The sequence below is a fragment of the Filicampus tigris genome, chromosome 2 (assembly GCF_054856515.1).
Source record: "Filicampus tigris isolate MCC_2025a chromosome 2, RoL_Ftig_1.0, whole genome shotgun sequence".
Taxonomy (NCBI): Eukaryota; Metazoa; Chordata; class Actinopteri; order Syngnathiformes; family Syngnathidae; genus Filicampus; species Filicampus tigris.
This window is the reverse complement of record NC_141218.1, coordinates 36,558,535-36,585,383: the sequence shown is the minus strand read 5'-3', so window position 1 is coordinate 36,585,383 and position 26,849 is coordinate 36,558,535. Positions and strand designations below refer to the sequence as shown.

General features: G+C 40.8%; 1 protein-coding gene across 6 annotated transcripts in view; it reads left to right on the top strand.

Moving 5' to 3' along the window:
* The window catches only part of LOC147152347 (storkhead-box protein 2-like), a 58,758-nt gene extending 40,999 nt beyond the window's left edge, over positions 1-17,759 (top strand). For 5 of the 6 annotated variants that reach the window (XM_086024016.1, XM_086024017.1, XM_086024018.1 and 2 more), the window contains 3 exons: positions 1,512-1,664; positions 10,643-13,022; positions 15,998-17,759. In XM_086024016.1, coding sequence (XP_085880142.1) covers positions 1,512-1,664; positions 10,643-13,022; positions 15,998-16,202 — 2,738 coding nt within the window. In that variant the 3' untranslated portion in view covers positions 16,203-17,759. Of the gene's footprint in view, positions 1-1,511; positions 1,685-10,642; positions 13,023-15,997 lie in introns of those variants that run through there. The other variant, XM_086024021.1, reaches the window with a different exon arrangement.
* The last annotated feature ends 9,090 nt before the right edge of the window (positions 17,760-26,849 follow it).

The following is a 26,849-nucleotide window of genomic DNA, read 5'->3' as shown; positions in this document are numbered from 1 at the left end:
AGCAGCAGCAGGTAGCAAATTGTCTTTGTTTAGAGACAACGAATTAGTGACGCATGTTTATCCAAACAGGCCCATGTTTCACACAAAGTATCAATATGAAACATTATAAAATACTTTTTTCTTTGTTTAATTCCTATTCAAGACATTATAATACTACTACGTTATAATAAAACGTCATTCTTCAATGTTAAGAAATGCTTATATAAACAATATAACACTTATATTGTTAAAATAAGCTTTTTTTTCACTATTTCAGCTAGTGGTGTGCCGCAGGATTTTTTCAATGAAATAAATGTGCCTTGACTCAAAAGAGTTTGAAAAACACTGGGCTATAAGTTTCACGATGTGATGGATGGCTTTGGGCAAGGGTGGGGTACATCCCAAAGGCGAGAAGCTCATGCTTGACTGTACTATAAACTTTGCACCAATAGAGGATGCTAATGGACTGACATAGTCATGAATAGTTTGATTAGTCTGGTTGCTGTAACATGATGCTAGCAAAGCCTTGGGGCAAAAATGATGTCGACATATTTTGGCGTTTGACTTATCTGACTTAGTTGTCATTTTTTCCTAGCCTTACTCACAGGTATACATTCTTTATGACCTGCGAAAAACAGCGAATATTACTGCTGCTCAGTTGCAATGGTCTTCACATCTATCATCAAATCAACGTATGTAATACTGTATGTATGTATTATACTGTCCCTAGTGACCAGAAGGTGGGCCACATTATTGACTGAATTAATGCAAAGAACGTTGCAAAACAAATTTTCTTTACAATATATTTAATTATTTTATTAGCATATGTTTTAATACTCGTTCTCTTTTTTTTTTTTCACAAAACACATGAGAAAAATGTGTTGTTTCTTTTTAGAGGGGCTGAACAGATCAATGTCAGTTCCACTAGTAATTTCAATGAGAAAAGTAGCTTTGAGTGATTTGTGTTACAAGCTTGGTCACTGAATGAATTAAACTAATAAGTCAAGGTACCAGTATCTCTATAATATCTTAGTTTACACACAGCAAGGAGTTGTTGATAAAATTTACATTTGTGCAATTTGTCGTTCGAGGTAAATATATTTTAGATTACCAGATTAATAAAAATAGATGGATAAAGTTTTGGAAAATAGTTCTTCTCATAGTAGCACATGGTGACCTGACTTCTGAGGTGTAAATACTGTAGCTTTACTCTTGATAACAATGAAAGCCCACTTCGCTTAAACTCTATAATAGTACATTTGATCAAGTACAGTCTGGTAATATCATCTTTTCAAATCAGCTAATGAAACGTTAGGTAAGTTAATGTACTAAATAAGTCACTTAAATTGTTTACTTAGACTTAAACATCAATTGCAGTAAGTCCTCCTATGTGTGTGTGTATCCATTTCGAAATAAGGATCGAACAAATGCAAGAATTCCTTTGGAACTAGTGTTTGGCAGTACAGTAAGCGTAAATGGTTATGTTATAGCTAATAACTGCCTGTTAAATATTATGACTTGTCTCTTCACAGGTGATGTGTCACCCATCAGCATGTCCCCTATCAGCCAATCCCAGTTCATCCCTCTGGGAGAAGTACTGGTATTGGCTATCTCAGCTATGAACTCTGCGCATAAGCCTGTCACCCAGGAGGCCCTAACGGAACACCTGCAGACATGTTTTCCAGGTAACACCACTTTACATAAGGTAAAACCCAAGTTTTTCCCACTGATATCAAAGCATTACGTTAGCAAAGTAATCAAATTCTAATTGTTGGATTTAGCTTTTTCGAATCCGTATACTGTGCACTAAAGACAGAACTTTTCCCTGTGTAAAGTGTCACAAACTTTCATTTACCATGTGGGCCTGTTAGGCCATGGTCAGTTGAGTAAACAGCACGACCGGGGTGGGAGTCGCTCATCTGCAAGGACTTTGAGGCTTTGAAACCAGAGGGCCACTGAGGTCAAAAAATGAAAATGGAAAATTGAAAATGAGATTCTAGTCTGCATCCTTACTGCTGTTGAGGTAACCTTTAGTGGGTTGGCATGGCTCAGTGGTAGAGTGGTCGTTTCCCAACCCGGTGGTTGTGGGTTCGATCCCTGGCCATGATGACCATGTCAAAGAATCCTTGAGCAAGATACCGAACCCCCAGGCGCTCCTGATGCTGCGTCATCAGTAGGTAGATGAGGTACAGTGTAAAGCGCTTTGAGTACCCAAGGTAGAAAAGTGCTATATAAGTGATAGCCCATTCAACCTTTAGCATGGCACCAATTACCCCTAACCCGCCGCACCCCCTCCAACCCTGGCGCAAGAGTGCAGCAATGTTTGGGTGCAACACGATACAATACATAGCGGAGTGAAAGTTGAACTGCCCCTTGAGGGATTAAAATTACTCCATTACAAAAAGACCACTGCACTATACCACTGCAACAGTGTCACCTGTCAGTTGTTGTTATCCCTCACAGACCACATTCTACCATTTCATTCCCATTTTTGTGATAATTTTCCGCTCGCAATCAATGGACTCCTGTGTGCTCAGATTAATTTGACTTCTATATCGCAGTGGTCTCCAACCATTTTTCGGCACACGCCAGTTCAGACAAGTGCATGCTTTTCGTGTACCGGCAACCATTTGCCTATGATGGGGCCAAGGGTGTGAAATTTGCAATTTTTAGAATTTTTTTTCAATTATTAGCCCGACTTGATGTTGCTTTAGAGCAGCGGTGTCAAACTTATTTTTGTGGGCCACATCATAGTCATGGTGTCCCTTTATACTATAGAAATTTCAGCATGATTATGGTCAGACAAAAAAAGAACACACAGGCAGTCACAAGCACATGCGCACTCACACACAGTCTGAGTCTGTTCGCATGTGTGTCAGTCAGCGTTGTGGGTTTCCTATCTTTAGTGAATTTGCATCATGTTACCAAAGCAACTGCATTTGCATGATGTAATGAATGGCAACATAAAAAAGCCAAACACACGTGCACACGCACTCATGAACACACACTCACGCACACACATTCTTTGTGTTGTTCAGACTGATTTCGCAATTCTGTCGTGACCGTGATAATTTGCATAATGTAATGTTTAACTATACTGCTGACACTTGTAAAATGTAGGTACGGTATTAGACTATTTTATTATAAAGTGTGACAGTGTTGTAATGCGTCAATTGGATATTCAGTTAAAGTACGGGGAGTAAAAGGCTGGTTTCATCTCCCATGCATACGGTAATTTTAACATTTGTATTGTACTTGTATTATGTTTACTTTGCAAATGAGTACCGGTATTATTATTGGGAGACAAAATTTAATATCATGCTTGGTTCCCGCGAAACTAAGAGTGGTGATGTGTACAATTGTCATATTTGTAATCTTTATCCGAAGGCGTTATGTTGTGTGCTCATGGATGATATGGTGGGAGGTTAACATATTATCGTATAAGTCATTAAGAAATGAATGCAAAACATTCAAAAGTCCCGGTAGTTGCCTGTGTGCCCAGTTGCATGCATGCATACACACTGAAGCAGCAGCACCTTGTCTGTGTGCATCAAGTTGCATCATACTGCCTGGGCCAAGAGGCTGCTGTGATGTAAGTGTCAGTAATAGCGCCAGACTGATAAAGGGAGAAAGAGCGGAGATACTGAGAGAGATAAAGAAGGGAAGCGAGCAAGGGATTTGGGCTTGACCTTTCAGGGTAGGAGCGGCATGGCTAATAATTAATATTGCCATATTTTCTGACAAGCGAATAATTGTGCGGTATTTTAAGATTTCCTCTTTAACGCTTACAAGTCAAGGACAACGGTTGCATGGCAAGTTTATTTGTATAGCACATTGCATGTACAAGACAATTCAAAGTGCTTTCCAATAAAACATTAAAACCATGCTGCTTCGTAGGGTACTAGTACGCCTTCCATGTATTTTGATCCAAGACCATTTGGAGATTTATAGACCAGCAACAAGATTTAAAATCTATTCTTTGACTCACAGGAAGCCGTTGTAGTGATTTGAAGACAGGTGTGATGTGGTCCAGTTTCCTGGTGTTTGTAAGGACTCTGGCGGCAGCATTTTGGATCAGCTGCAGCTGCCTGATTGATTTTTTTTATTAAGACTTCTAATTTACAGTTATCTATATTGTAAATAAAAGCATGAACAAGTTTTTTGTGTCCAGATGAGACAAAAAAAATCCTTAATCTGAGCTATTTTTTTCAGGTGGTAATAATAGGCAGATTTACTGTAGTAAAAACTTTTAAGTGATTGTTAAAAGTCAATAATTACACCAAGATTTCTTGCTTGATTTGTAGCTTCCAATTACATAAAACAATCACGTCTGTCTTTTCTGGATTGAACTGGGGAAAATTCTGGTCCAACCACTCATCAATTTGATGAATACACTTGCTTAATGAAAGTAAGGGACTATAGTTATGTGATAACGCTGAACTGTAAAGTTGCGTGTCATCCGCATAAGTGTGATAAGAGATGCTGTGATGCTCCATAATCTGAGCAAGCAGCAGCATATAGATATTAAATAGAAGTGGTCTTAGAATCGACCCTTCCGGAACCCCGCATGTGGTCTTTGTTCGCTCATACTCATGACTATCTTACAAGATTTTAACTAATTTAACACAATGTCAGCAAGTCCCCACTGTTGTAGTCTGTCGAGCAGTATATTATGATCAACTGTGTCAAATGCTGCACTGAGATATAGCAATACAAAGACGGTGTTTTTGAAGGCATCATTATTCAGATGTACGTCTTTTAATAAGTCTTAATACCCCTTTCAACATTTTTTCCCAAAAACTGAAGATTTGATATGGGCCTGTATTACTTATCATTGAGGCATCCAAGTTAGGCTTTTTTAGAAGTGGTTTTATTACTGCAGTTTTTAAGGCCAAGGGAAACTTCATTTATTTCAAAGTTGTGTAGTCTAAAAGGTTAAAATGTTCAAGATTAACTGTAGAACAAGACGGCACAAGTGACATTGTAATTTTTCCGGAGAGGGAACCATTTACGTTTTGTCTCATCTGTAATCATTTATCTGTGTAAGAGGCTGCAAAGTTGTCATATGACTTGCTGGGCAGCAGTTCAGAAGTGACTGATGCCGTGGGGTTTGTCAGTCTGCCTACAACAGAAAACAATCTACAGGCATTATTACTGTTTCTCTTGATAACCCCTGAGAAGAATGATTGTCTTGCATTTTTCAATTCTTGGTTGTAGATGAACCTGGAGTTTGGTTTTGCACCACCTGCGCTCTGCTTGTCTACATAGTCTTTTTTTTTTTTCTTTTAATTATTTTTTTCTTTTTTTTTTTATTTTTTTTTTTAGCTTTAACCAGCGGGGCATTTCTCTGTGGCATGGGGACTTTTTCCTGACTAATAAAACTTTGGTCTTAATTGATAAGGGTCAAAACTTCAGAACAGAAAGCATTTACAAGGTCATCAACAGAAGCTGAGGGCAGGCTTGATGATGGTGTAAAAGCCTGAGTAAATGTACTGGTGTTTTCATCAATATAACGCTTTCTGATTACCTCTGCTCCACCTTTGTTCAAATTAGCATGGGCTGTTGCTTTACATAGAACACAGTAATGATCAGATCATTACTGGCAATATCAGTCACCACAACCTCTGAAGTATTAAAACCTTTGGAAATAATTATATCTAATACGTGCCCCCTTGTTGTGCATTGAATCTGTCATATATTGAGAAAGCCTCAAATTGACCAGGAGGTTTAAGAGTCCTTTAGCATTTCCATCCTTCAACCTATTCAAAAGAGTCAAACTTCCCATTGGATAGTTTCTTGCATTGGAGGTTACTCTAAACAAAATCGCTACCCTGCTCCTTTCTCATGCATTCTGGCTTCACTCATGAAACTGAAGTTTGAAGGGGTTGACTCGATAAGAACTACTGTAGGTACAGTTATCTTGTCCTAACCAAGTTTCAGTTTAAAACATATAATTAATCTTGTGCTTGGTAAAAAAAAATGGTTCGTTAAAAAATATCTCACAGCCAAACACCTAACATTTAAATGTGCTAAATTTAATGTGAGGAGCCAGATGAGGTGGCTCGGGCATCTGGTTAGGATGCCTTCTGGACGCCTCCCTGGTCAGGTGTTTCGGGCATGTCCCATTGGCAGGAGGCCCCGGTGACGGCCCAGTGCACACTGGAGACACTATGCTTCCCGGCTGGCTCGGGAATGCCTTGGGATCCTCCAGGAAGAGCTGGAAGAAGCGGTTGGTAGTGGGAAGTCTGGGCTTCCCTGCTAAACCTGCTGCCCCCGCGATCCGACCTTTGATAAGCGGTAGAGGATGGATGAGTGGATGACTGAATTTTCTTGTTAAAAACTAGACTTTACACGGGTTTTTGGGGTCAATCATGTAACAGAAGGTTTGAAGAAACTCAAACTATCTCAAATCTCATCAAAAAATGGAGCAATATATCTATTCAAACAACTTGTATTTGACAGATGACCCTTCGCCATAGCGATAATGCTTTGGAAAAAATAATTTAACCCCCCCCAAAAAAATGTACAGATTCGGCCCTATCTCTGCAAACTGTTATGACTTTATATGTAATTGTGCCACGAGAATAGCCCCCTCTTTTTCTTGGAAAAGTCAGAAGTATTTGCCTCAAAACCCAGACCTTGTACACATCAAACAGCTGATGGTGTTGAGCTCCTATCAGGAGACTGAATAGGATCTCAATGTAGTCATGAAATGGGAGGGGGTGGTGGGCTTAGATGATTAGCGGGGTGAGATGGATGGAGAGTTGTTGGTGAGGGTTGTGGCTGGGGAGTTAGCTGGATGCTAACCTTGAACTGGGTGGGAATGGAGGGGGTTGGATGAGGTGAATCCTCATTGGCAGTGTCTGCTGGTGGGAGTGACAAGTTCTCCTCATCTTTGCTCTGATGTCCCACGTAGTTTAGACTAGGGGTCACCAACTCCGGTCCTCGAGGGCACCTGTCCTGCAGGTTTTCCATCTCTTCCTGCTGCAACACACCTGTTAAAATGTTCAGCTCATCAGCAAGCTCTTGATAAGCCTGATAACGATCCTGATCATTATAACAGGTGTGTGACAGCAGGGAGAGATGGAAAACCTGCAGGACAGGTGCCCTCCAGGACCGTAGTTGGTGACCCCTGGTTTAGTCGTATCAGGCGGAGGGAGTGTCAGCTCCTCGCCATGTTTTGGTATCTCTTCATTTTGTTTGGGTTTCCTTCGAATCTTGCCCTTGGCAGAATGAGCACTGTGACGCAGGAAGAAAAATAGGTTGGAGGTGAAAAGCTTTACTCCTGACTTGTTTAGGGAAAATCAGTCTCTCTTAAAAAAAATGTCTGCGGTCGAAGAAAAAATTTGAATTGTCAAGAAAACACACTGAATGAATGTCACAAGCAGTTTAAAGCAATGTGTAGTGGCAGCTGGCGGCTGAATCTTTCAACTCCTCCCCTAACAAATGGTAGAGGTCCACTGATAAAAATTTGAGCTTTCAGCGAGCTAACTGTGTTTAGCAGATTACTGAAGTCCCGTTTGAGTAACTTGTCTTCCTTTTAGCAGTTGTCCATGGATGTGCCTCTCTGCGAAGGTGTCGAGAAGGATGATAAGGCTGGTCAGCCTGTCGTATCACAGATTCTTGGGCGTTGGGTTGTACCTGATCTGCGTCCTTCATGCTTAGGCCTTAGCTGTCTTGTGCTAATTAGCAGGCCATGCTCACGTTATCGTGAGGTGGTAAAGAAAAATTTTGAAAAAAATGGCCACATTCGATTGTGAAGATTCTTGTTTGTGTATATAATGTTAAAAACAAAGCCAAAGTACTATGGCCGGTCCTCAAACTCAGTCAGCTTTTGACTGGAATTTTTGTGTCCATGCATATACTTAATTGTCACTTGCATTGAAACTCCAGAATCAGCATCATCAGCGAGGCACGGTTGCTCAGTCTACAGTTTATCAGGATTTTTTGCAGTGTTTTCTTTGTTGGTTTTTGATTTATCAGGATTTTTTGCAGTGTTTTCTTTGTTGGTTTTTGAATGATAACTAATAGAAAATATATAGTGGATATAAAAATTCTGTGGTCTGTGGTGCCTTTTAGGCAAGGGCCTTCGCTCAGATGTGTAGTTGTTGCCGTTGTGGAAGTGGCTTGATCAGGTTGAAACAAGCTAGCAAGCTACAAGTGTTCTCCGACTTCTCCTCACAATGTCCATTTTTTAAAAAGTCTGTCTTGAAAAATATTTTTTAAAATCTATTTTATATTATGTCTGACAGACACCCTTTCCCAACTTCACGTAATGAATCCCACTCGAGTAGCTGTGAACCAACCCGAGGATGAAAAAATGCTGACACCCCCAGTGCCTCCTAGCTGGCTCTTTTTACTGACTCTGAAACCTGATTGGTTCATATTGGTAAAAAAAAAAAATCGGACAAAATCTGGGAAATGGATATGGCACCACAAAGAAATTGAAACAGGATTGGAAAAAACAAAACAAAAACCCCACAAATGGCTGGAAGCCAGTAATCCAAGACACATGTTATGAAATGAAGACAAAAGGCCGTTGGAAATAAATGTATACGATGTCATTTAAGTTTTAAATGCAGTTCATTATTTTGATAATGCTAAGTCCAACAGAAAAGGCTTTGCATTCCACTGTAAAAATCCCTACACACTCTTGTTCAAATGCCAGATTTTTGTAATATAAAAAAAAGTACACCAAGATAAATCATTTTAAAGAATCCACCATTCATGTGGCCTACATGCTGTATGACTCAATTGAAAATTAAAAATTTATATTTTCAAGAGAGTAAGTAAAAATAAACAACTGAGGTAGTAGTTGCTGAAGTGGGCACGCTGTCTTATGGGGCTACACGATATCGGAAAAATGCGCGATATGGATGTTGACTGTAGCGCTATCGATATTTTTGCGATATTTAACATGTGCCCAAAGAAATTAGATTTTTATTATCTTTTGAAAGAAGTACTTTTTTTTTTTTCATGTGACAAAATAAGCAAGCTCACTTTATTCTTAGCATATTAATTGTAATTTCCCTAGATAGTGTCCAAGTATTTGGTGGCAATGCACATTTAAGTTTAAGTCTGACTGGCCAAATTCAGATAAAAGCATACAATTCCGGAAGAAAATTATTGCATGTCTTTGCGATATGCATATTGCATTGGCCATTATCTCCATATCGATCAAACTCTTGTATAACACGAATCAGCACACTCCTGGAAGTGACTCTGATCAACCCCAAATAAAAAAGAGGCCTTTCCTGAGTTTTTTTTGTTTTGTTTTGTTTTTTAGTTTTTGTTTTCTTTTGCTTTCGAGCAGCAGCCTGAAGGTTTTGTGCTTATCATCAGAGGTGGGCCTTATACAAAATTTTGCCGGTTCATCATCGTCAGTCCGTCATTTTTTTCAAGCCGAACCAAACTGTAATCGTCAGTTGGTCAGTCCGTCATGTTATTTTAACCACACTTCCATCATTGCTTCTGTCGGTAAATTTTACCGGTCTGCCAGTCTGTTAGTCAGTCATTAAAAACAACAACAACAAAAAAACATGTTATAACAGATGAAAAATCCAATGTGATTAAAATACTAAATGGATAATTGATCAAATAAAATCCAATCAACTTCTTGGTTCATTGGCGGATTACAGCTCTTTTGTGTACCTACTGCACAGGAAGCGTTTCCATACATAGTCAATAGAAGCAACCCTGCTCGAATTCAATCCGGCCCCACGATCAAACACGAGTCAGTCTTGAATATAAATAATCTCACCAATATTCAACAGAAAATCACAACCATAAAGGTTTATATGCAAATTAATACACATACATAAAATATTACACTCAAAGATTGTAAAGTTGTGTTGTCATAGCAAAGTGAAGTGATGTCTTCAAGAACTTCTGTGAATTGCACTGCACGCTGGCCGCCACTTCATACGTACGTCGCAGTAATATGCTTTAAATATGCAGAGATATTGTCACTCAAGCCCCGGTCGGCTATGAGGGGATTGCTGAGATGACGAGGAGACAGCACGAACGCTGGACAATGCAGCGTCTCCAATTGGCATGGCACACATCACAACTATTTTTGTCGTTTTCAACCTGTTTGAGCAATTTCACTAGTGTTCTGCTTTTTTTAAATATCCTGAGCAAAAAGCCTTCGAGGCGTAACGGTTATCATATACTGTACTTGCCAACCGCGGCAATAAGCCACAACTCGACAGTAGTCATATAATTAACAGAGACCAAGTCCTCCGTGAGGTAGTGTCACATTAGTAGGTCAAGCAAGGTCTGTGTGACAATGATTACACAACACGACGTTTCAGTCTGAAATGTTCCCACACTTTCATCATTTTCTGTCTCTTTTGACTCATTTTTCTTTACCGTTTCGTCAACCACGTGCCAAATCAACTTTTCATTTTTTTTCTATGAGGCGAATATAAAAATGCAACATGCCAATACATTATTTTGATGCGCTGTGTACATTTGCCATGCGCAGAAGCGGTGAGAACAGCGCATGATTGCGCATGCACACAGCTTAGAGGGAAGATTGTTTGTGACCCTAATGAGGCCAAGCAGTATAGGAAATTGGTTGACTACAATGAAAAGACCATATTAATTGGATGTGTGTGAATGACCCCTTTTCCAACTAATTCTTGTTTCAAATTTTTCTCAGGTGTTCCCACACCAACGGAGGAGGTCCTGCACCACACACTTAACATGTTGGTCCGTGAACGCAAGATCTACCCAACACCTGACGGATATTTTATTGTAACTCCTCAAACTTACTTCATCACTCCAAGCCTAATCCGAACCAGCTCCAAGTGGTACCACTTAGATGAGCGATCTGCTGACCGGCACCAACAGCAGCAACATCAGAATCAGCAGCAGAATCAGCAGACTCAGTGCACCTCCCCTCTCTCTGGCACCATCACTCCATCCACTTCTGGCGGTGTGCGAGATCGAAGTCACCCAAAATCCAACCAGAACCACAGTGGAGTCGTGGATTCCTTTTATAACAACACCTATCGTGGAGACGATCCCCCTAGTCACCACGCTACTCTGCAGCTCAGATCCCCCAAAGACCACCGGGAGGCATATTCGTCTCCACAGTCGCCTGCTCAACCAACGGGAGGCAACACAGAAAAGAGCCGCAGCACCCTCGGGTTCCCCTTCAAGACGGACACGCTCACAAAGCACCGTGGAGGAGGAGGCGGAGGAGGAGGCGGAGGAGGAACCGGTGAGCTGGAGAAGCAGCCAGGAAGTGGTACAGCGAGTCGTAAGTTTGGTTTGAAGCTCTTCCGTCTCAGCTTTAAGAAGGACAAGACCAAGCAGCTGGCCACCTTCTCTGCACAGTTCCCCCCTGAGGAGTGGCCCCTCCGTGATGAAGAGGCACCCAGCCAGCTCCCGCGCCATATAGAGATGGAGATTATCCGCAGAATTAACCCTGATCTCACGGTGGAGAACCTCGCCCGGCACACGGCGGTCATGAAGCGCCTTGAAGAGGAGCGGGCGCAGAGGAGCAAAGCATCGTCAGCCAATCACAGTTCCAGGAGCAGAAGAAGTGGGGGGCGACATAGGAAGCAGTCTCAGAGCAAACTTAGCCGCTCGCATAGTAAGACGAGGGTGTCTCGGGGTGAGCAGAGCGAGAGTTCCCATTTGGAAATAACTGACAGGGACTACCGAGCTTACTCGTCATCACTGGCTCGGTCACCGAGGGAACACGCCCTGGCCGTGGAGCGGCAGCGGACGCGTCTTCATCTGGCACATAGCAACCCCAACATCCTTGACTCCTCCCACCTGCCTGTCACGCCAGAATGGGACGTGTCTGGAGAGCTGGCCAAACGACGGACAGAAATGCCTTTCCCCGAGCCGAGCCACGGCCCATCAGCGCACCACTCCAAAGTCCACCGCTCGCACTCACACACGCAGGAGAGGAAGTCGAGGAACGAACGCAGCGATAAAGCCAAGGAACGCTCCAGATCGATGGAAAATTCAAAAGGACCTCTTGGAGCAGGCTTAATTGGACCACCTGGTTACTACGACGATCGAAGCCGTTACTATACGGATGACGGAACCTTGCGGGCCAACCAGAGCTCTTGCCACTACCCTCATGCCACTCCCCCCTCGACTAAGCTGCCTGGGGAATCACTCGTGTTAGATGGCGGTCGGAGTTTAGAGAAATGTAAGAGTCGGGACAGCCTGCCAGCCTACTCTCCTAAACCACAGCACAACTCTGTCCCTCCTGATGGCTACTTCCAGTGCTCCGGTTCTTCTGAGGCCGTACTCACAGCCCCGAGCTCACTGGGAACTCTTGGCAAAAGTAGCCAAGATGGCTTGAAATTGGGCTTCGCTGACAGGCAAACAGAAAGACAAACACCACATCCTCCAGAGATGAAGGACGACTTTTCAAAAGTGGGACCTAAAGGGGGCAGCCTGCCTCCGATACCTCTCTCCATGCCAGATCCCCCCGTTTCCAATACGCGAGCTCCCCACAGTGCCTCCTGTGGCCCAGAAAAACGGAAGGAGATTTTTAGTAAAGATACACTCTTCAAGCCACCTCCTAGCCTTCCTTTACCAGGATACAGCTCCTTGAGGAAAACCCCTGTCCTTGCCTCCTCCGCTCTGTCTTCATCCTGCGATGCACTTGATTCCCAGGAGGCCTTCGATGCTCCCAAACCGCTGGTTGCAACTCCCTCTGCTCCCATGCAGGGGAGCGAACCCGCAAGCAGCGCCGCAGAGGCCTCCTTTGACTATTACAATGTTTCGGATGACGACGACATTGAGGAGGGAGAAACTAAAAGTCGAGGAGAGGACGGCAAAGCTGGAGGAGGTGGTGTCGGCATGGGAGGCGGTGGAGCAGGCACCATGCAGTGGCTGTTGGAGAGAGAGAAGGAGAGGGACCTACAGAGAAGGTTTGAAAGAACCCTCACCTTCCCTGGTGCTAAAGAGAACCTTCCAGAACCCAGTCAGAATCAGCAGTCAGCTCACTCTGCCAGATTGGACAGTATGGACTCCAGCTCGGTTACTGTTGACAGTGGATTCAACTCACCAAGGTAAATGTTGGCACGGGTGCCAATACTAGACAATAGACATACAGTAACTTCATTTTATATCCACACATTTATACAGTCAGGTTATGACCGTCCTTGTTTTTGAACAATTCGACTTGCTCACTAAATTTTCTTTGAAAAAATGACCCCCGTTTACATGCTATGTTCAATATGCAAACGGACAAGCAGATGGATACATGTTGTGCTTCCTCTTGCAACCGTCACTGGCAACCTGCATAACGCATCGCTGTCAACTGAAAACCGTGGCGTGAGGCCGAAATCATTTGATGAAATCGTTAATGTCGGTATAATGACGTCAAAATAGCTGTCCACGAATTGCGAGGCAGAAGTTCCAACTACGTACAATACATTCACCCGGTCACATATGCCAGCAGCAGACATGTTTTTATGAATGGATGTGGAAGTAGGTCCCATGTCGACATGTGGAACTTTAGATAAGCAAGCAAACGGTGCGCTAAACAGTCAAAATGACTCTGAAGAAAAACTAAGCTGCGAAAGGGAGTGTTAGGAAGCGCTTTTCATAAATGAGCGGAAAGATCTGTGCTCATCTCCTTGTATAAGTAGGCTCTGCATCACCCGGAATTGACAACTTTTGAGCATTAGGCTAGGTTCACACCGCAGGTCTTAATGCTCAATTTTTTTTTTTGGTGTAAGGTTTCATATAACATTATAAATGCGACCTCGGTCTTGTATGCTGTATGAACACATGTGTCGTCAAAGTGGCCCGCATGCGCAAGAAGAGACGACATCACACACGGCGTTGTGTTTACAGAAGTAAATGTGGTCCAGCGTGTCGGGGCACTTATACAGTCAAGCGATTAGGTAGCAGGTAGAAATAAATACAGTGTTTGGGGGAAATTATGAGGCCAGGCTTTAATATCTCATTTCATGGAGATATCACAAACGATGACGTCACGTCCTAACGGTGCGTAAAAAATGAATCTATCTGAGCCGTCGCTGAATTACTGCGATCACCATAAATGTTCACTTTATGCTTCATGTTTCAAGTTGGATTAAATTAAAATAAAATATAAAGTCAATAGTGTTACTCAAAACAACTTTGCAGATTCGATTCCCTGCTGCCAGCAGTTTCTCCCTGCCTGCGCCGAGCGCATTTTGGGCTTTGGATGACGTCAATGTCGGCGACCAATATATGGTCAATATATGCGACCTGGTCGTTGGGACCGCAAACGCATTGGAAAAGATCGGATACGTATCCGATCTAGGACCACATATGAAAGCGACCCAGGTCGCATTAAAAAAAAACGGAATTGAGCCGTTCAGATAAAAAGTATGGGCAAAAAAATCCGATCTGGGTCGCGGTGTGAACCGAGCCTTAGATTCAACTCCAGCCCAGCTAAACAGTTTATAAATTCCTTTGTCTTTGTTACTTCATTGCTGACCTCTCACAGCTGCATATAAAAGGAGTTTGGACATTTCTATGCCGGAGAGGAGACGAAAATACTCAAGTTAGCTTAGCGCTTGATAACAGCTTGATGGCAAGCACGTGGATTTAAGATTGGTCAAAAAGGATGAAGGACATACTTTTTTTTTTTTTGCCATACAAGAATAAAATGAAATTACACATCCACTACAGTAGGTGGCAGTGTCAGTGTGTACAGGGGTAATTAGCTCTAGGGTGTAGGGTTGTTGTTGTTTTTTTTTTTGTTTTTTTTTTCACTGAGCATGCATACACAAAGCACAGAGCAGGAGATAGTGGAGTGAAACCCCTACAAGTCATCATGGAAAATTATTTAACAGGGATGACAAGGAAGTCTCGACTAAAAAGCAATGTTAATGTTAATATGGACACAATGTTATGCAGAGGTATGCTCATAAAAAAATTGGGGAGAAATTATACTATGTATAGTTGCTGCAAGGAGTTTGGGCGGGCGTGAAATGTTTTCTTCCTGGGGGGTGTAACAGGAAATAATTGAAAATTACTGCTTTAGGTATGTTAAATCGTAATGTTCAATACAGGCAGTCCTCTTTTTACGACGTACGCGACCTACGACGTTTCAACTTCAACCATTTTTCCCACAGCACCATAGTGAAAACGTTTACTCCTTGCTCCAAAAGTGTGCTTTTGTGCTGCGTCTCTGAGCTTGTTTACCTCTGCTTGTGTATTTGCGATGGTTTTTGCGCCAAACAACGCACTTCCGCATACAAGCACTTCCTGTACTACAAAGACCAGCATTCCTTGCGGTTGAGCATGCCCAGAGTGTCTCGATCGTGTCTCTTTGCGCGCCGGCAGTGTCTTTGCCTTTTTCGCCCTCCTCCTTCTCCAGCCACTTCTCAGCAGTAATGCTAAATACAGAATGTTATGCTTTTTATTTTAATGTATTTTCATTTTCTGTACAAAGTATTTTGACTTAACGGTGAAATCCGACATACGCGGAAATTCGTGTTACATCGCCAGTGTAGGAACGGAACTCGTTTGTAAAATGAGGACTCCCTGTATCTCAATTATTTAATACACATATTGCATGTTTTTCCAGTATCGTGCAGCCCTAACGATAATGTGAGATCCCTCTTAATGACATTTTTGGGGAGAGAAAAAGACAAATCAGAAGAGAAACAGACATTATATTAAAAAAAAAAACCCAAACACTTGAATCAAAATTTCCCCAAGTTATTATGGAAGAAGACTCTTTTTCAACGGAGGATGTCGTCCCTCCTCCCTTTTGTCCCCCCTTTGCAAGTTAATGAGCAATAAATAGTTGTGTGGTTTTTTTAAGTCTTTTATTTTCTTTATAATTGTGTGTTTCCACTTATTTATATATTGCATTTTATTTATTTTTAACCGCATACTGGTTAAGTATAACTGTGGATTAAGTACAACTGTGTTAATGTATAAAGAACCTCAGTAGAAGACAAAGATGCGTTTTGTTGACATTTATTTGACAAATATAATACCTGTCAAAGCTGCATCCATTCTCACGTTGTTTCTGTTGCAGAACAAGGGAGAGCCTGGCATCAAACACCTCATCCATAGTGGAGAGTAATCGTCGGCAGAATTTGGCGCTGAGTCCCGGCCACCTCGGTATTACAAATAGCAACGGCCCCCCTTTCTCATTCCGCGCCATCCCCGAACCAGCTGGCGGCCAACCGGAAAAACTCCAAAAGCCCAACGCTTGCCTTGCATCAATCACCAGCGTCTAGAAGCCGCGACCAAGGACAAGAGGAAGTCCTGCCCCGAGGACTGTTAAACATGCAGACTGTCACATTGACTGAATCAGTGGAGCTGCCACCAGACCACTGTGGAACTAGAGCTGTCAATACACACATCAACACATTCTTACAGAGGAATTTAGACCACCATGAGACTGCTTCTCTTCTCGCATAAATACACACACCGTGCCACTGGGCAGACTAACCATGTCATTTCATAGCCTTGTGTTTACACACCGCTGTTGTGTTCTTTCACTTACATGGGTTTTACTTTGTGTGTGTGTGTGTGTGTGTTTGTGTGTGTGCGTGCGTGACGTGTGGGATATGGTTGTGTACCAGTAATCTGGAATCTCAGGTCATATAATTCCAGTCCCATTCCAGCTGCTCCATATCAGTGCATCTCCGTCCGATGGGGTGTTCACACACCAAAGGGTCTGAGGCTCTGCTAACTATTGTTACTGACACAGCCACTGATCCAGTTTCAGCGCACTTTGTCTCATCAGTTTGCTTAAATGTTGTCATCGGTTCTCAAAAATGTGAGCCATACGGATAGTGTGATGTATCCAACAGGTTCCTCTTAGTTGAGGTGCACGGATTGAAATGTGATCAACCACAAGTCTATGGTCTCTTCTAATCATGGAAGACTTGCACAGTCAGTAACAGTAGATTCCCAAATGACCAATGAGAGGGCACTTCTAAAAAGAAAAAGAAAAAGAAAAAAAAAAATTCAGAACAACTAATTGAATAACACGAGGTTACCATGGGAGTAGGAGTTGCATAGTCAGTCACAAATGCATCAACAATTTCTCACTTCTGTGTGTTCTATTCATTGGTACCTGAAATCAGCTTGAACAAAGATGCCAGCTTTTAGTCGGTTGGGACAGTTTTCCTTCATTTATGGATCCAAACCATACATCATCCTTCTCTGTTATTCGGTAGGTCCACTGGATGCTGCTGCCTCAATGTATACATACAGTACTGTCCAATTAAAGTCTGTCTATATATATATATACATTTTACATTTTATAAAGCGTTAAAAAACAATTACTCAGTTAACTCGGTTTTCTTTACTTCTTATTGCAGCGCAACTCTGCTCACTTTGCAGCCAAACTTAATAGGAGAGTCACCGTCACAAAGACGGACTTTTACATAGTTTTACTTTAAAGAAGTTGCTCGACGGCTCATTGGAGAAATCCCAAATCATTTGCGCACTTTGCAAAGCCAAATTCAAATACCATATTACTTGTACGTCTTTGGTGTATCGTTCAGCAGTTGTCATTTACAGGAAAATAATTGTATTCAAATGTCAAAGAAAGATTGATTAGAAAAGTCTTTGAAGCGAAAGATACGTTTAAAATTTTCCCACATAAATTCCAAGATTTTACTCAAGTAAATAAATGTTTCAAGCTTTCGTAAAAAATAGTAGTTTAAAAATACAATTAATCGCGATCAATTATGAAAAATTTTGTCATTAATTAGTTTAAAAACTTTAATTGTGTGACAGCACTAATATATATACTCGTGTGAGTGTGTGTGTGTGTGTGTGTGTGTGTGTGTATGTGTATATATATATATATATGTATATATATATGTGTATATATATGTGTGTGTGTATATGTATATATATATGTGTACTGTGTATATATATATATGTATATGTATATATATATGTGTACTGTGTATATATATATATATATATACTTCTATATACTTATATATATATATATATATATATACTTCTATATACTTATATATATATATATATATATATATATACTTCTATATACTTATATATATATATATATATATATACACACACACACACACATACCACTCACTGTTGACAAGAATACAGTATTCCGATTCAGACTTGAATTAGGTGACTTTCCTCAAGACTCCAATATCTGTTTAATGCCAAGATCTTTGCCTTATGTCCTGCAGGTGTCGCCATTGCACACAGAAAACATTCAGCACAGTTTTACAGGTTACAGTACTGTACATTTTAATACAATATGTTTTTAGAGCGGTTATCGTAAATTTGAACCCACGTAGAATTTGTTGTACAGTCATGGGCTAAAATTTTGTCAGTGATTCAAATTGTTTGTCACTAACGTTTGAGCAAATTTTGTAAGTTTCTCTTATATATTGAAAAACAGTTCTTGAAATCGAAATTTCCTATTATGAACTACATAGACCTATTCAAACTGCTCATTAGAGCGTTAAACACAAAATAAAAATCATAAATATGAAAACTGAAGCAGTTAAGTCAAAACACTTTGGCCATCACTGTTGCAAATTCTTGAAAGGCATGTTGATGAATAGTTGCATCATCATTCAAGGTTGACGGAACACATCTAATGACTGACTCTTGTGTTGAGTATATTGTATAATGGCGTGAATAAATAAGATGGTTGGGAACAGACTTAAAATGACTGCAGAAGCATTCAGTGGACATGAATAATTTGAACTGTTTCATGGTCAATAAGTAACCTGCTAAAAGTTGCATCAAGTTGATTACACGTCACGAGAGTACGAACACATTCAGAGCGTGAGATTTGAATGCTAAATTAGCAGCTGTACTGCTATTTTAATGTCCATTAGGATTACAGGATCGTATGGTTTTGAAAATGAACGTGAATCCATTTAAGTTTTGCTCACTGAGAGAAGCGTTGTGATGGGTTTTTTTTTTTTTTTCTTTCAGATGTTATCAATACAGAATGAAACATTCATAAATATCCAGTTCGTGACTGAGTTTTAAATTTTGAAATTCCTGAGCCATGCTCACTCATGGTGCTAAAAATGTATTACGGTCGGTGATGGTCACAATGGTGACCATAATAAGGAGTGGTGATGATCTCGTTGGAATATCGTATTAAATGGCTGCTTACTAGTGATAATTTCACCCACATACTAATGGCAATGGTTAGATATCCCATCTAAGAATTGTTTTGGTCTCACACCAGACTGAGCAGGAGGACACAGTGACTCATTTGTGCTCGATAGATTTTTAAGCCTGAGCTGAAACGAGTTGGCCTGCTCAACCGTGGGGAATCCTGTTGTACTATTGGTCCAGTCGCGCTCCTCATCTGAGATCCATCCTTCTGCGGGCTCAGGAAGTTTGTTAGCCATCCTGATGTTGTCGTCCTACAAGCTCCTCTTCAACTACCTCCACAACAGCAAAAACACAGCCCGTCCTTTCCATGATCACGCTGTCATCAGCCTCTGGCCTGTGAATGTCTGCACATACATACAGTACACACTACACATCCAAGTGCTGGACTCCCTGGCCTTTTATGTCCCTTTGTTCGCCAACTGTCATAGCGTAGCTGCTAATAAGCGAGTGAGCCGCGTGCAAAGATGCACGGAGAAAAAAAAAACAAAAAAAATCTCATCTCAGATTGGAGATATGCACACTAACAGCTCTCTAGAACACCAAACAATATATATCTTAAATGACCTTATGGTGTACTACAGCTTTATTATCTTCTCTGTACCAGAGTACTGACATTTGTGTTCTACTAATATGCTTTGCTTTCAATTAGATACTCCACCGAGAGAGGCTTGAATTCTGTTGGGCCCAACTTTACGAGCTAGTAATAAAGCCTCGGCCAAACAGTCCAATTCAGTTTGGTACAATACCCCAGACATCATCAAACTGACACACGCAAGCTCAAGCTTGATCAGGGTTATTGAAAATGTGGTCTGGAAGTCAACACCCACATTTTCTTTACAAGAATATGTTCTATGCAGGCTCGCTAGTTGAAACAAGGCATTCTAATTAATATTGTGTTTGTGGAATATGAGTTAAGCAGTCAAATCCACCTGTTTTTGTCCATCTCGGGGGCGGCCATTTTGCCCCTTGCTGTCAACCGAAAATGACATCACAGTTGCTCGGGTAATGACCGATCATGGCTCAGTTTTAGAAAACAGGTGAGCCCTGATTGGTCATTACCCGAGCAACTGTGATGTCATTTTCGGTCGACAAAATGGCCGCCCCGAGATGGACAAAAACAGGTGGATTTTGCTGCTTACGGTAACTCATATTCCACAAACGCATTATTAATCAGAAAGCGATGTTTGGACTAGTGAAGGTGCAGAGAACATTTTATTGCAAATATTTTTGGGGGGTTGACTTCTATGACACTTAAGACCATTCGTCACTTTGCGGTAGTTTCCACTTATTGGAGGACTGCAATGCAATATCGTTCTAAGCAAGTGTCTTCAATATTGCAAGAATATAATGTACCCACATGTCGTTATTTGATCGGAAATCCCCTAAAGCAGTCTCCTCTACGGCCCTGACCGCTCGGTCTTCGGCCCTTCCAACAATAATTGCAGTTGGGCTCTCGTGCCAAGTCTACCTCTCTTGAGGGAATGTGTATCAGCTGTACCTACTATTACTTGGTTCCCCGTTCTTTCAATTAGAGGCAGACACGGTCTAGTTTTTATTCTACCATTACAATTGAGTGAGCTCACCTGTTCCGTAAAATTAGAGTCAGCCTCTATTGTACCACTAATCTTGGATTAACCACTGAGTTCACGACTGCAATGAGACGTTTGATCCATATCCATATATCACAGTTCAGGGGGTCTAACGTTTAGTTCCACCTGTAAAATAGGGCTGTAGTCTCTTGTATGGTGGATCTTAAGAGGTTCTGTACCTCATGTCTGATATTTGCACTGCCCCTTCCCCAATTGTCCCCACCACTGACTGGCCCACTGGCCCTCCATCTACTCTATTGCCCATCAACCAGCCACAGGTCATCTGTAAGTGTCCATCCCTTTTCTACACTGACAGTCCATGAAATGTCTTCCCTTAACATCAGCAGTGGGTTCGAAAACAATAACATTGCTTCAAATGGTGACATACCTGTAAATGATGTTTATCTGTCATGCCTAGTCAACTAATTTAAACAATAAAAAAGAGGGATTTTTTTGAAAATGTCTATAATATCTGGAAGTCCCTTTGATGTTAGTACTGGTGTTACCATTGTTGTAGTGTATGTGATACCCTATGGGGATTGTGTTACTTTTTAAGATAATAAAATAATGATGTTTGGTTACACTGGCCTGCCGTTTTAATCCAGAGGATTTAAGGGAGAGACACCAGTTTGAACAATTCACAAAGACACTACATTGCTGAAGCAGTGCGAGTCACATCTGGTCTGAAGGTTTTACAGTGTTTAGGACACCCACCGAATGTCGGTCGCCATCGCTATTTAGGGGCGGAGCTACGTGGTGGCCAAGGATGGCTATGCACTTCCTCACCTAGGGAAAATTTTCATATGTGTGATTTTTCTGCCATTTTCACGTGGATTTAGTATTCTCAGACCCTTTGATACTCTGCCACAAGTTATTTTATATTAACTGTGTATTTAAAGAATAAATACACCATTTGTCTAAATGCAATTTCTAAAATTAAGTCTCAAGTGAAGAACATTTGATTCTTACAGTCAACATCAATCAAAATCATTACTTTCGCACCATGTGACTTATGGGGTTTTGCTGTCTGTTTGCTCTGGTTTGTCCCCCCTCAAAAATGCACCTGATGCGACTACCCACCAGACTCAATCGCTGGTAAAGCGACGAGTCTGGATTTCCAGGCTACCACATAACTTCCCTTGTGTGACGCTTTGCAGCAATCTTTTTTAGGTTCGTCCACATATCAAGGAAGCGACTATTATTTCAGACATTGTGGCACAACGCCCAGTTTGAGTAGACTAAGCTGCTCGAAGGACTGGAGTCCGGTAAAGTTAGCACCGGATTGGCACATTCGGAGTTGTCGGTCCAACCAGAGTGATGTAGCCAACGAGCTACAAGCTGATATGAGTTGAATTTTGGCACAACTGATTGTCATTGAAGCGAGGAATATGCCGTTGTTTCCTATGAAGGGCTGACGCGGAGGCAGTGCCCAGGGACCGTTAACAAATAGCAATCGCCGACAAGAAAACAAACTATTTCAAATATAAAACGTCATTATTCATTGTCGTGTTTCTTCTTTAATTACACACATAAAAGATCATCAGCTGGTTACAGTACAACCCGCATTTTGTGCTCCCCCCATGCCCACACCACCCCACCCCAAAGAACAGATTTTAAAGGGAGAGTTTGTATCAATACTCAATAACTTCATGAGTGTTAATCATTTGGTCTCAAAAGTCACGTCACACAACGATGGGGACTTCCTGCTTATACTACAACTCATATTATGAAAATGCATTTTTTAGAAAAATGTGTTGTTAAATACTGTTTAATAACTTTCATGATAGTATAGAATTAGACCTCCAAAATTAAATCACATATTGATGGGGACTACCTGCTTATCCTAAAACATTTATTTTGTTAAAATAGTATTTTATGTAATTTTCCGAATTTTTTCCAAAAATGTTGTTGTTATTACTGCCCAATAACTTCATGGGTGTACATAATTAGGCCTCCAAAATCACATCACACATTGCTTCTACTACAACTCTCATTTTATGAAATTAAAATTTCATGTAACTTTCAGAATTTTTTTTAAATTTTCGTTGTTATTACTGCTCAATAACTTCATGGGTGTACATAATTAGCCCCCCAAAATCACATCACGCATTGATGGGGACTACATGCCTCTACTATCTAAATCACATTACATAAAGTTGAGGAAAATTATAAAGCATTTGAATGCTCTTCACAGACAAATTGTTATTTTGTTGGATAACAAACATTTATTGAACAATGCAATGCGACATTCATCCGGTTCACTAGGATTTTTCACACAACACAAAAAGCCAAACAGCCTCTGTAGAAGGAATCTGGGCTGCTGAGATTCCAAGGCAAACTATGTGGAACCAGCGTGTACATAATCCACACTGAATCTAGGGGACAAAAATGTTGAACATTAATAAAATTCTTATTTATGGAAACATGAAATACATAGGATATATTAATGTAGATTAATGCAACGTTGTGGCTCACATTCTGTCCCTAAGTATATGCAGATACTTGATTGTTAGAATAATCTGTTTATGGTTTTAACATAGTAATCATCAAGGCTTACCCAAACAGTGACAATGTTTTTAGGCAAGTCCTCACTCCCACAAAAGGAACAAAATGCATCCTTGTGAACTAAAAAAGACAATTAAATTACAGTTAAATTTCTCTAAAGTGTTCAACTTAAACATATTTAAAATGATACCTGATCCATTCAGGATTTCTTTTGCCATTTGTCTTTTCAGACTTTGTGTGGCTTCTTTTGAAGAGCCAATATGTATTTCCTAATCCATAACGGACAACTTAGACATCTAGATAAGATGGGAAAATAAAACATGCAATGTTTCATGATTCCTCAGTACCACATCTTTGATTAGTCGTGAAGACGCTATGGTTCATCAAATCACCTGCATGATAAAGACACCACAACTGGTGGCATCTTTTTGGAACGAGTGCTTAATCTTTCCAGGCTGCCACTTGATGTCCACCCACTCGTCCTTTCCAAGCCTGTTCCGGTGCATTTTGAAATACTGCCTATAGCATGAAAGGAAAATTGTTTTATGTTTATGTTTGTGATTAATTGATGTTGTTTGTAAATGTGTTAGTAGTATATTGGCAGTCATCTGCTTAATATTACCCAAATTTGTAAGCTGCCTGCCTGGATTCCTCAACCTCATCAGCTTCTTGCAACGGATCCACCACAAATATCTTCCTTGAAAGAGTATGAAGATACTGTAGAAAAAGTGACACACTGAACCATGTCTTTTCAAATGCATGAACAACAGCAACAGCTTCAAAATCAAAGGATTTTGTATTTTCAACATTAAAAAAACATTGATTTTAAATCTAATAAAAACGGTTAAAGATGATGGTGCGTAGAGGGCTTCGTGGTGTAAGTCACTAATCATGAGATCCAGTCTCGAGCAGGTAGTCCAGGTTCAAACCCAGCCCATGGCCTCTTTACCACATCACTCCCTACTCTCACCATATTTCCAGCTGCACCATACCAGCTGTTATGCCCTCTCTCATAAAAAAAGGCATTACAAGGCTAAATAAAGTCATTAACTTGATTCTGGTATATTAGAGGCAAAAATGTAAACTTGGCTGTTCAATTTCTTAATAAAGAGTCATAAATAAATTAATGACGAGCACATACAACTACAATAGCTGTATACTGTACATACCACAAACTTCCAGTGCACGTTTCTTACGTTGACAAATCCTATGACTGCATCATTGCAATCAAATTTGACCTGGAAGAATACATGGAAAGTAAAAAATGTAGATTGAAATTATGTATCTAAATGTACATATACATATATATATATATATATATATATATATATATATATATATATATATATATACATATATATATATATTCATTATTAACTAATCATGTACACCCATGTACACCCTTGATGTTATTGTGTAATGATACAAACTCCATTCTAAAATCTAATTTATTATTTTTTTCCCTAAAATGAGGGTTGTACTGTAACCAGCTGGAGATCTTCTGTGTGTAACCATTGAAGAAACACGACAATGAATAATAAAAAACGTTTTTATTTTATTTTTATTTTATTATTAATAGTCCGTCTTCATTTCGCTGCTTGCTACTTGTTGTCGGTCCCTGGGAACACGTCTCAGCGGAGCCTGTTGAAAAAGCACAACCGCACAATTTGTGTTCAGCTCTTCGGCTACCTTACAGAGAGTGGACAAAGCCATCCTTTGCGTTACAATGATGTTCATTTTCTGGTGCTAACTTTACCTAACTAAGGACTGGAGCGTCCCGCACTCCAGTTCTTCGAATAGATTTTAGATTACAAGTCATTAAAGAATGAAAATAATGGTCTAAGTAGATAAGGTATTTTTCAAATGTACGGCCAGCACACCCAACTGTAGCAGCCAATTTCTCGGATCAGCGCTAGGAAAATACTTTCAAAAGTCACTAATCGTTCTCGGTATTTCTGAATAAAATAATACAATACAAAAAACATGTGAAGCGTCGATCTTCTGCCTCTCTACGACGCCGTCCACGGCCCTTTATGACTCGTAGACCCGCCCATTTGTTCTAATCGTGGAAAAATAAGTAAAACAGCAGCAAGCTCGCCTACCCGTCCATAACTACAACCATTTTTATGATGAAATTCTGATTGTTTAGGGCGTAGGAAAGAAACGCGCACCGATAAAGCGACAGGCGCGTACCAGGCTTGGGCTGGCTGCAGAGCGCAGTTCGAGTCGTGGCTCAACGTGGGGTGGACCTAAACGTTTGACTCCGCCCACATAACTTTCGACATCTAAGGCTAGGTTCACACCGCAGGTCTTAATGCTCAATTCGGATTTTTAAAAAAAATCTGATTTTTTGGCGTAAGCGTTCATATGACACTATAAATGCGACCTGGATCTTGTCTGCTGTATGAACACATGCGCGGAAGAGACGACGTCACACTCCCGAGTCCCGACGTTGTGTTTGCGGAAGTAAATGTGCTCCAGTGTGTCTTGGCATTTATACAGTCAAGTGATTAGATAGGAGGTAGAAATAAATACAGTATTTGGGGAAAATCCCGAGGCGACGCTTTAACATCTGATTTCATGGAGACGTCACTAACGATGACGTCACGTCTCAACCGTGCGTAAAAAATGAATCGATCTGAGCCGTGGTTGAATTACTACGATCGCCATAAATGTCCACCATTGCTTCATGTTTCAAGTGGGAATACACTAAAGTAAAATATAAAGTCAATAGTGTTACTCAAAACAACTTTGCAGATTCAATCCCCCCGCTGCCAGCAGTCTCCCTCCGCCTGCGTGCAGCACATTTTGGGCTCCGGATGACGTCAATGTCGGATAGATGCGACCTGGCCGTTCAGACCGCGAACGCATTGAAAAAGATCGGATACATATTCGATCTAGGACCACATACGAAAGCGACCCAGGTCGCATTTGAAAAAATCGGAATTAAGCCGTTTAGACGGTCATAAAGAAATCAGATACAGGTCGCATAAGGGCAAATAAATCCGATCTGGGTCGCATTTGCCTGTGGTGTGAATCTAGCCAAAGTGCCTTCTTTTTTTTTTGTTAAACAATTTCCTTGGCGGCAATGTCATATGACGTCACATTTTTAAAAACACGTAATTGCACATTGAAAACTATCAACTAACTGAAACCCAAATACTGAAGGTTGAAGTTAGCTTCAACCATATGGGTAAACTCATTTCTAAGTGGAGGACGTCTTTTGACGTCAACTTTTGAACCCAATGGCCTGGATACTCAGAACCAACATCAACTCCCCCATTTCAGGGCCCCTGAACACGCTTTACACGCTTTCGTGGCTCTACAACCCAATGTCACCCAGAATGGACGTCAAATGGCCGTTTCGACCACTTTCGCGGTCAAACAGTTCATAGCTCCACCTCGACTGACTCAGGGTTGAGAGTTTGTCATTTTCGAGGTTCAATAAAGTGTCAAAAGGTAAGCATGGCGTCATAAGACGGCGCATCATTAAAAACACCTAGGAAATCGTTTAGAATCCATGTGGGCGGAGTCAAACGTTTAGGTCCGCCCTAAGCCTCGATGTTGACCAGATTCTTTATTTATATTTATATATATATATATATATATATATATATATATATATATATATATATATATATATATATATAT